Source organism: Salvelinus sp. IW2-2015, linkage group LG11, assembly GCF_002910315.2.
Source record: "Salvelinus sp. IW2-2015 linkage group LG11, ASM291031v2, whole genome shotgun sequence".
NCBI lineage: Eukaryota > Metazoa > Chordata > Actinopteri > Salmoniformes > Salmonidae > Salvelinus > Salvelinus sp. IW2-2015.
The window spans coordinates 27,735,313-27,746,933 of record NC_036851.1 but is presented as its reverse complement, the minus strand read 5'-3'; the positions used below and the strand labels follow the sequence as shown (position 1 = coordinate 27,746,933).

General features: G+C 38.8%; 1 protein-coding gene across 1 annotated transcript; it reads right to left on the bottom strand.

Annotated features, from left to right (window-relative positions):
• Positions 1–1,228: 1,228 nt before the first annotated feature.
• On the bottom strand, positions 1,229–11,320 carry arpc4 (actin related protein 2/3 complex, subunit 4). The gene is made up of 6 exons (XM_023996632.3): positions 11,246–11,320; positions 7,181–7,299; positions 6,991–7,102; positions 2,135–2,230; positions 1,816–1,986; positions 1,229–1,736 (listed from the first exon to the last, which is right to left on the bottom strand). The coding sequence occupies exons 1-6, from the start codon at positions 11,246–11,248 to the stop codon at positions 1,731–1,733; spliced, it is 507 nt and encodes a 168-aa protein (XP_023852400.1). The 5' UTR covers positions 11,249–11,320; the 3' UTR covers positions 1,229–1,730.
• Between the last annotated feature and the right edge of the window lie 301 nt (positions 11,321–11,621).

Sequence of the window (11,621 nt, the reverse complement as noted above, 5' to 3'; positions counted from 1 at the left end):
TGAACAGGCAGTGGCTCAGGTGGTTGATCTTTTGGCCTTTGTGACATCAGGTGCTGTAGGTGTCATGGAGGGCAGGTAGTTTGCCCCCGGTGATGTGTTGTGCAGACCGCACCACCCTCCGGAGAGCCTTGCGGTTGAGGGCGGTACAGTTGCYGTACCAGACTGTGATACAGCCCGACAGGATGCTCTCGATTGCGCATCTGTAGAAGTTTGTCAGGTTTTTGGGTGAAAGCGAAATTTCTTCAGCCTCCTAAGGTTGAAGAGGCGCTGTTGTGCCGTCACAACACTGTCTGTGTGAGTGTACCATTTCAGTTTGTCTGTGATGTGTACGCCAAGGAACTTGAAGCTTTCCACCATCTCCACTGATGTCCCTTCGATGTGGCTGGGGGGGGGGGGTGCTCCCTCTGCAGTTTCCTGAAGTCCACGATCATCTTTGTTGACGTTGAGCGAGGTGGTTTTCCTGTCACCACCTCCCTGTAGGCTGTCTCGTCGTTGTTGGTGATCAAGCCCACTACTGTTCTCTCATCTGCAAACTTGATGATTGAGTTGGAGAGTGCATGGCCACGCAGTTGTTGAGAATGTTGGTAGCCTAATTATTAATTTCAGTCACACTTTATTTGTATAGTCCAGATTTTCCATCTGTCATACTATCAAAACTTTTGATAAGAAACTGCTTGCCAAGGTTACCTTTAACCATAATTCTAAACCTAGCCCTAGAGCTAGGGTTAGATAGTTAAATGTTACTCTGTAGAGCGTCTACAGATTGACTATCCAAATAGTGTTACCTTAATGTCCAATGATTTACTGCTAGTAATGACTTAAAGTTAAGCGTGCATACATTTTACATAGTGGGTTTGATTCCCAGGGTTACCCTATACTGGCGTTGCAAATGCCATGGTCTACCAACAGCCATATAAAATAACGATATGAATTCAAACCAAAGCCGACTAGATAGTTGAGGATATTTATGGTATTCATGATGTAGTAGCTAACAAGGTGCCATTCGCATGCATCATACAGTTGTAATATATCTACTATGGCATGTTACGTAGAAACAAACATTTCATCTGACAGGTCCCAACAAGCTAGCTGACATTTCATCCACAAATTTACCCAAATTTCTATAGTATGTAAATAGTTTGATTAATGAATGCAATGTCAAATTTCTCATCATAAAGATAAACAGGTCCAAGCAATACACTATTATGGTAAAATAACACAGCAAAAAAACAATAAAGGGATTTATTAATCACTGCCAGCACTTATCACAATCATTTCCATCAATGATAGGGTCTGCTCTGTGTGTATTAAGACAAGAAACAGGTGTCGTAACAAAAACTTAGCAAAACATTGTGAATATAATATTTATATATATATATATAAAAAAAAAAGTTTTTCAATTATCAGAAATCTCCATGCATTTCCCTGTGCTCATTAATATTGATTAGGATTTTATTTTAAGGACCCACCCTGATTTAATGCTTTGTTCTAAAAGGCAGAAATTAAACGAGGCTGTGAATATTAATTATGTACAAACATCAATATTTCTGAGCACAGGGATACCTCAATGATGTAGGGCAACACCCCATTGGTCTGATGCATCTTTACTTTTTTCCATTGCGAATGACTGGTCACAATGTTTGCCCCTCCCTCTCTCCGTCCTGTGATGCGGACCCCTCAGAAACCATGATGACGGTCGTGATCAGCGTAAGGAATGTTTGGGAATTTTCTTAGAACTGCGCAAGTCAAAAACATGGATGTCAGATAAAACTTCAACTTCTAGGTGAGAAGACTGACAGACATGAAGACACTCACATTTTTTAGGAACTCCTCTGCGACGATACGGGCCCTGGCGTTGACAGACAACTTCATCTCGCTGATCTCCTTGTCGATCTCCTCCATGAAGTGGATGACGAAGTCCACCAGCTTGTGCTTGTACATCTGCTCCGTGTGGAAGTTGGTGATGAGGAAACTGATGTCATAACCCTGCGGACAAATGAAGGAGAGAAAAGGGGGGGTAATAAATCCCAATTCTTACAGAAAATTGTCTGAGTGAAAAAAAAGACAATTTGTGTTCTAAGAAAACAGAATTCCAAGTCGTGTGAGATGTTGGTTGTACCACCAGTCCTCTCACCTCCACCGGTTTCCTCCTCAGGATGAAGAAGTTCTCAGCTCTCATCATCATGAAGCGCATGAATTTATGGCAAAGGATCTTCTCAATCTCATCCGCCTGCAGTGACACACCAGTCAGACTCAGCACCCACCAATCACAGGACAGCAGCTCTAATAGCCACCAATTGTCACCAGGTTGTAAAAAAAAAAACTAATCACAGTAGTAAATTTCATGTCTTTGACAAACCAACACAGCCTCACGGAACAGAGAAAGAAAAGAGACATTTTAAAATACATTTTTTTTAAAGGTACAGCAGCGCTTCCATCTATGCACTTCTGTTTGGGTAACGACAATACAAAAAGGCATTTCCAAAATATTATTGTGAACTGGGTGGTTCGAGCCCTGAATGTTGATTGGCTGACAGCCGTGGTATATCAGACCGTATACCACGGGTATGACATTACATTTATAACCCATTTAAAATAGAAATAAGTTACCTCGGGGGTTTGCGGTATATGGCCAACGTACCTTCAGAAAGTATTCAGACCCCTTGACTTTTTCCACATTTTGTTAGGTTACAGCCTCATTCTATAATTGATTAAATCCCCCCCCAATCTACACACAACATCCCATAATGACAAAGCAAAAACAGGTTGACATTTTTTCTAATAAAATAATAAAACTGAAATATCACATTTACTTAAGTATTCAGACCCTTTACTCAGTACTTTGTTGAAGCACCATTGGCAGTGATTACAGCCTTGAGTCTACAAGGGCACACCTGTACTTGGGGAGTTTCTTCCATTCTTCTCTGCAGATCCTCTCAAGCTCTGTCAGGTTGGATGGGGAGCGTTGCTGCACAGCTTTTTTTCAGGTCTCTCCTGAGATGTTTGATTGGGTTCAAGTCCAGGCTCTGGCTGGGCCACTCAAGGACATTGAGACTTGTCCCAAAGCCACTCCTGCGTTGTCTTGGCTGTGTGCTTATGGTTGGAAGGTGAACCTTTGCACCAGGCATTAAGGTTCTCTCTGTACTTTGCTCCGTTCATCTTTGCCACAATCTTGACTAGTCTCCAAGTCCCTGCTGCTGAAAAACATCCCACAGCATAATCCTGCCACCACCATGCTTCACCATATGGATGGTGGCAGGTTTCCTACAGACGTAACACTTGGAATTTAGGCTAAAGAGTTCAATCTTGGTTTCATCAGACCAGAGAGTCTTGTTTCTCATGGTCTGTGAGTCTTTAGGTGCCTTATGGCAAATTCCAAGCGGGCCTCTACGGACAATTCCTTCGACCTCATGGCTTGGTTTCTGCTCTGACATGCACTGTCCCACAGTTGACCTTATGTAGACAGGTGTGTGCCTTTCCAAATCATGTCCAATCAATTGAATTTACCACAGCTGGCCTCCAATCAAGTTATAGAAACATCTCAGGGATGATCAATGGAAACAGGATGCACCAGAGCTCAGTTTCAAGTCTCATAGCAAAAGGTCTGAATTAGAGGAGGAACTGCTTGATGCAATTGGGGCCTTTAAGGATGGGAAAACTCCAGGGCTGGATGGCATACCAGTGGAAGTATACAAACCTTTTATTAGCTTGTTTTAACCACTCCTATATAAATGGTAGATTATCAGACACGCAACAAGGTCTGATATCATTATTACTGAAACAGGACCCAAGTGGTATATATAAAGATCCAGTCCATTTAAAAAAATTGGAGACCTTTTACACTTCAGTGTTGTGATGCAAAAATCCTAGCAAAATGCTTGGCGCATAGAATTWAAAAAGTATTGTAAGATATTATTCATCCTAATCAGACAGGTTTTTTTTTTACATGGACGATACATTGGAGATAATATAAGACAAGTACTGGAAACAATAGAATACTATGAAATATCGGGGACACCAGGCCTGGTTTTCATAGCTGATTTTGAAAAGGCTTTTGATAAAGTACGACTGGAGTTTACATATAAATGCCTAGAATATTTCAATTTTGGGGAATCTCTTATAAAATGGGTTAAAGTTATGTATAGTAACACTAGGTGTAAAATAGTAAATAATGGCTACATCTCAGAAAGTTTTAAACTATCTAGAGGAGTAAAACAAGGTTGTCCACTATCGGCATATCTATTTATTATTGCCATCGAAATGTTAGCTGTTAAGATTAGATCAAACAATAATATTAAGGGATTAGAAATCCGTGGCTTAAAAACTAAGGTGTCATTGTACGCTGATGATTCATGTTTTCTTTTAAAACCACAATTAGAGTCTCCACGGCCTCAGAGGATCTAGATACTTTTGCTATCCTCTCTGGATTAAAACCAAATTATGATTTAAAAAATTCACATTTTACATTACCATGTAGTTTACCAATTAAATGGTCTGACGGAGATGTGGACATACTCGGTATACAAATCCCAAAAGAAAGAAATGATCTCACTCCAATAAATTTTTATAGAAAGTTAGCAAAAATAGATAAGATCTTGCTACCATGGAAAGGAAAATACCTGTCTATTTGTGGAAAAATCACCCTGATTAACTCTTTAGTCATATCACAGTTTACCTATTTGCTTATGGTTTTGCCTACACCTAGTGACCTGCTTTATAAATTATATAAACAAAAAATATTCAATTTTATTTGGAATGGCAAGCCAGACAAAATTAAAAGGGCCTATTTATATAACGAATATGAATTCGGAGGGCAAAAATTATTAAATATTAAAGCATTAGACCTCTCACTAAAGGCATCAGTCATACAAAAGTTATACTTAAATCCAAACTGGTTCAAGTAAATTGGTACGAATGTCTCATCCTATGTTCTAGAAGGGCCTTTTTCCCTTTATTCAGATTACACCTGCTCATTTTCGGTTGTTTGAAAAGGAAATAATCTCCAAAATATCTTTATTTTTTTTAAACAAGCCTTAGAAAGTTGGTTGCAATTTCAGTTGAATCCACCTGAAAGGACGGAACAAATAGTACAACCAATATTGTGGTTAATTTCAAATATACTAATTGATTTTAAAAAAAAATGTATTTATCAAAAAAAAAAAAAAAAGGTATAATTTTAGTGAATGATATAAATAGGACTGGTGGAGTTGTCACACATGCAGCTAACACAGACATATGGAAATGTCTGCTCTACCCAAAATTACAACCAATTAATTTCAGCATTACCACAAAAATGGAAGAGGCAAGTAGAAGGGGAAAAAGTAAGGAACTTGTATGTCGGCCCTGTATTAAAGAACATAAATGGTTAAAGAAAAGTGTGATAAATAAAAATATATACCAATTTAATTTAAGGACCAAAAAAAACTGACAGCTGTGCCATATAAATTGCAAAATAGTTGGGAAGAGATTTGCGATGTACCCATTTTCCATGGCACATGGTTTATGAATTGATACGCAAAACAACGCCGGATTCAAAACTTCGAATTTTTCAATTTAAATTACTATACAAAATTCTTGCAACTAATAGAATGTTATATATATGGGGGATACAATCTTCCCTGCTCTACAGATTCTGCTGTGAGGAGGCAGAGTCATTAGATCATTTATTTTGGTATTGTCCATATGTAGCTTGTTTTTGGTCACAGGTCCAGGAATGGCTGAAGAATTGCAATATTTGCCTAGAACTAACGCTACAGATAGCAATACTGGGTGATTTGAAAAGCCATAGTCAATCAATCAATAATATAATAATTATTTTAGCAAATAAAAATATTTTWAATTTACAATCTGTAGAAGCTATGAGAATAGGAAGGTTCAATTMTTTTGTGAAGCATCACAGCACAGTTGAAAAATATATGGCAAATAGAAATCCGAAATGGATGATGTTGAGAGATAGATGGGAGGGGTTGAATGGAGCTGAAGGGTGGGACTAATAACAAGATAAACAATGTAAAACATACGGGATCTGTAAAATGTATATAGGTTCGGAACTTTTGTGAAATAGCACAGTTACAAATAGAAATCAAACTGGATGGACATCAGAAATAGAGAAAGGACTAAGAACAAATAAGAGAAAACTATTGTAAAGTAGACTGTCTGTAAAATGTGTATAAGATGTATAAATTGAAGGTAAAAGAAGAAGTGTTTATTAGTTTACTCCAATTGGGTGATCGGTGGTAGGGTTTGCGGGGAATAATAATAAAGGTATATTCTTTTTAAAAGTATGTCTATATAGGTATGTGTATGTATATGCATGCGTGTATGGATATATATATTTACCAAAAAAATATGGGGGATTGGAAATGATGCAGACAATTACATTGATGGAAGCAACATTGATGGAAGCAACATTCTTTCCGCAATATTAAGCTAATCCACCCCTTACAAAAAAAGGTCAGAATACTTACGTAAATAAGGCATTTCTGTTTAATACATTTCTAAACATTCTAAATGTTTTTTCTTTGTCATTATGGGGTATAGTGTGTATTTATTTAAATCGATTTTAGATTAAGAACAGTCCTTAGCCGTGGTATATTGGCCATGTACCACACCTCCTCGTGCCTTATTGCTTAATTATAAACCAGGTAGTTTGGTTTAAAGCTGTGGTATATCAGACAATATACCACAGGTATGACACAAAACGTATTGTTTACTGTTGTAACTACATTAGTAACCCTTTTATAATAGCAATAAAGTACCTCAGGGTTTTGTGGTATATGGCCTACATACCATGGCTAAGGGCTGTATCCAGGCACTCCGCGTTGCGTTTTGCATAAGAACAGCCCTTAGCCGTGGTATATTGGCCATCTCCACCCCACCAGGCCTTATTGTTTAAATAAAGTATGAAAGTCACCAAAATCAAGCCCGTCAACTACACCTGTAAAGGACAGGTTATAGACTATGCACATTGGAATAAATAATATCCCTGACCTGCTTGACAGCGATGCTGACTCGGACCGAGTTGATGGAGCCCTCGATAAGAACCTTCTCCTTGTCATTACGACTGATGATGACTGGCTGCAGCAGCAACTCTTTACTGCTCCTGAGGGGGATAGCATACACATGCAAGGTCAAACACACTCTCACGCACACATACACACGAACAAACACAGACACTCACCGGACCTCCACCTCTGGCTTGTTGTGGCGCTCCACCACCTGAGAGGAGAAGTTCTCCAGACAGAGGGCGGCCTGCAGCGTGGCACGCACAGCGTTGAGGTACGGGCGCAGAGTCGCTGTCTGAGAGGAAAGGGAGTGGAGAAAGAAACGTTAGAAGAGGAAGCCTCTACCCCTGCCAAAAAAAATACCGCCTCACGCCACCCTACTTTCCTCAAACTATTAGCTAAATGGCCCTTATCCCGACACCACCTTACGAACTGAAGGCAAAAGTACTGTCAAGCATGCAGACCTAGGCTTGTAGCTAGAACTCCTGGCATAATGTTTATTGCATAGCAATAGCTCATGGCTGCAGTGCAGATTTTACACTGATTTAACTATCATAGAAACTCACCAACACATTAGTCAGTAAAAGTTCAAAAAGGCCTATCAACCCCATTCAAAAAATATATATATACAAAATCGTTGACTGCTGAACATTAGTGAAATCACCATTAAGATGATACACCCTGCGTCCCTCAAATGTAAAGAGGAAGTATATTGACCGCATGAGTACATACTGAAACCCCTAGAATATAGCTTAGGCCTAGTCACACTGGAGCCTTTCATGGTCTGAACAATTGCACCATTACATTCGTATGGTGAAGTGTGACTTTAAAAAGTACGACTTTAAAAAGTACACCACCACTGTTTCACATTGACTAATGACTATAATAGATAAGGACAGTGGGCACACATTGGCTCAGGCCTAACAGCTGTAGAATGCACTGCCACTACATGCATTTTCAGGATGAAAATATTTCAGTGGACATGTATGTTATAGCAACCCTATATGTGTGGAGTATAAGGAAGGGAAATCTAGACTCTGGACCTACTTACTGCAAAGCAAAAATAATTCAGGCAAGATGCAGGTGCATAGCTAGTCCTACAATGGACTAAAGGAGCCTAATGTTACTTCTTATAGTCCAAGGACCTTACATGTTCTGTTTAAAGGCGAATTAGCTCTGGAACATGAATCAATTCTTATATCAAAATAATTTCACAAATGCAAAATATACACTTACTGTAAACCGTTTTAAAATTTGCAGTCGACAGTATTTTTCAGTGACAACATGTTTATGGTGTCTAGCTTCCATTTACACACAGGTGTTAGGAGACGCAGATAGCTAATTAGCACAGGTAGTTGGCTGTCTGTCTTTTTCATAAACACGCACTTCAACAGCTGTGTAACAATATAACTGATTTTAGAAAATGATTTCCTGCTGATATGAAAGTTTAGGTCCTTATGCTTCCAAAGTGATGGGGGTTAATGTTCAGACCTAGCCCAAAGGCCGACAGACGGCGATATTGAGGAGTTTCCATCCAAAACGTACTGTAGGCAGCTCCCATGGACCGGTTCGTACCTAAAACATTCTCCATTCAGGGCGCAAAGGTGTCAATTTTTCCTTAACTAGATTTAAAAACGCAAAAATAAAGGAAAATATGCATACTTCTTTTACAAAACACCATTTTCAACTAGGCTAATGCCTAGGTATGATGTTCAAGATGTTTTGTATCGCGTTCAGCCAATCAGGTTGCAGCAGTCTGTTTACCCGTAACTGAATGAAGGGCGCAACATCAAGAAGTAGCATTAGCATGGTGGTGGAAAAGTGTTGTTTCATAAAGTACACATATTTTCACCATCTCCCCCCCTCGCCATTAATACATCTAGTTAACGATGAAATTGATGCCTTTACAGCCTGGATGGAGAATGTTTTTGGTACGAACCAGTCCACGGGGATATGAGTGTATTGCCAGCTGCATACAACGCGTTTGGATGGTAAGATGAAACCCTCAATACCAGATCAATATCGCTATCTGCCGGCCTTTGGGCTAGTTCAGACCAAGCATCCGGGCTCTAACCAAAACACCCCCGTACAGAAGATGACTTATGTGGAATGTAATGGAAACTAGAGTCATGATCAGTGGCTAGTGCATACTTAGCTGGGTCATTCCTACTATGCGGTGCCATTTGCAACTAAACTTGGAGAAAAAAAAAATATATATATATATATACACATACACACATTTTTTATTATTCTATYAGAAAATGGACATCTTTGACTGGACAGCGCATGACAGAAACTAAATTGGTCAAGCTCAGGTACTTACAACATTTTTGGGTGCATTTTTCAGTTTGTTAGGTGCATAATCCTAACAGGGTGGAAGTGTTGAGCCTAAATTTGCCATAGCTCTGAGTAAGCTAGCATAATTGTAAAAACTTGAACAGGATTTTAACTTCTCTATCAAACATATTAACATTTTCAATTAAAAAACATTTTTTTTAGCCTAACAGGGTGGAAATGTATGAGTGTGACATACAGACTAACATGAACAAATAGATACAACTGTGTTTATATAAAGAAATTACACTTCCTGAATGTGGTGTCATTGTAGGAAGGGGTTGTTTTCTTAAGATGGATATTTACAACAAACAGGGTGGAAAGTAATCAGGGACACAGGAATTCTTAAATAAAATAATCATGAAAAAAACTTTAATATAAAAAGAGACTAACTAGGACTATAAAAGACAGATTCAAATTTTTATGGTTTATATCTCGTGGAAGTTGATAAATAACACCTGGGGAGTGTTTAAAATGCATAAAGTTCCCTTTCAGGATCCATTTTTTTGGTGTTAAAGGAAAAGGATATTTAAAGCCTTTTGGAATCCATATTTTACACTAAATTAGAACTGATATTTCCTGGGGCCAGAAAAGGCACCGCATTGTGGGAATGATCCAGCTAGCTGGTGAGAACAAATGACAGCAAATGCAAAACAACATTTGCTGTCTTAAATTTGATTTATTTCACCTTTATTTAACCAAGTAGGCAAGTTGGGAACAAGTTCTCATTTACAATTGCGACCTGGCCAAGATAAAGCAAAGCAGTTCGACACATACAACAACACAGAGTTACACATGGAATAAAACAAACATACAGTCAATAATACAGTAGAAAAATAAGTCTATATACAATGTGAGCAAATGAGGTGAGATAAGGGAGGTAAAGGCAAAAAAAGGCCATGGTGGCAAAGTAAATACAATATAGCAAGTAAAACACTGGAATGGTAGATTTGCAGTGGAAGAATGTGTAAAGTAGAAATAATGGGGTGCAAAGGAGCAAAATAAATACAGTAGGGGAAGAGGTAGTTGTTTGGGCTAAATTATAGATGGGCTATGTACAGGTGCAGTAATCTGTGAGCTGCTCTTACAGCTGGTGCTAAAAGCTAGTGAGAGAGATAAGTGTTTCCAGTTTCAGAGATTTTTGTAGTTGTTCCAGTCATTGGCAGCAGAGAACTGGAAGGAGAGGCAGCCAATGGAGGAATTGGTTTTGGGGGTGACCAGAGAGATATACCTGCTGGAGCCTGTGCTACAGGTGGGTGCTGCTATGGTGACCAGCGAACTGAGTTAAGGGGGGACTTTACCTAGCAGGGTCTTGTAGATGACCTGGAGCAAGTGGGTTTGGCGACGAGTATGAAGCGAGGGCCAGCCAACGAGAGCGTACAGGTATAAATACCTAGGCTGGCTGCCTTACTTGCGAGATAGGTAGCAAGATGGCAAACTACCCTCTTCTACCAGCTAGTGTTCGGTATATACATTTCAATGGGGCATGGGGATATTTACTCATGGTATTCATTTTTAAATTTACACGCTTGATAGTGACATCCAAGAACAGATGCGACCTCCCTGATGCACTACTACATATACATTTTCGGGTAACTAGCTAAGTTATGTTTATATTTATGAATACATTTGAAAGGATACTTTAGATTACAGTATTTGGCACTAGCTTCCAAACTTACCTTAGAGCTACATCACTAGCTAAAAACAGATGATTTCACATTTTGGGTGGGGATGCTAACTAGCTTACTAGCTACCAAACCAAATCTAGCGATAAACATAGGCATTAACGCAGACCTCGCGTAAACCACGAATAATGTCATATTCAATATACTGCTCATCGTATGACTGATGTTGAAATAACGTCGAAATGTCTTTATTTTCATAGTAAACTACATAAATGATCTTACCATTTCTCTATATCCGCTGGGGGGGAGAAGACGGAAGTAGTACACTTGTCATGGCTTTTTCATAACCCTATGCACTAACCGGAACACACCATGTACAAGACTTGATAGGGGAGCCTATATCATTTGGACAAAGATGTTTCTATACAAGTATTGGATTGTATCTAGCAGACACGAACATTGAATACATTCGTTTTATTTATTTAAAAGTGTCATATTGTTAAATATGTGATTTTCATTATTTGGTTACATAATTTCCCAATCTACAAGGATGAGAACATGTTGATGATATCCTTTACAGTTTCAAAATGTTTATGTAAAAGTACATTCTGACCATTTTTTTGGTGTTCTCATTCTTCATATGAGAAACCTCATCAAT

Bases quoted from the DNA above. Each gene is read 5' to 3' on its own strand.
- arpc4 (XM_023996632.3), bottom strand. The intron at 2,231-6,990 runs GTCAGGGATATT...GTGTCACTGCAG, and splicing joins TCAGCATCGCTGTCAAGCAG to GCGGATGAGATTGAGAAGAT. The intron at 1,987-2,134 runs GTGAGAGGACTG...ATTTGTCCGCAG, and splicing joins TGAGGAGGAAACCGGTGGAG to GGTTATGACATCAGTTTCCT.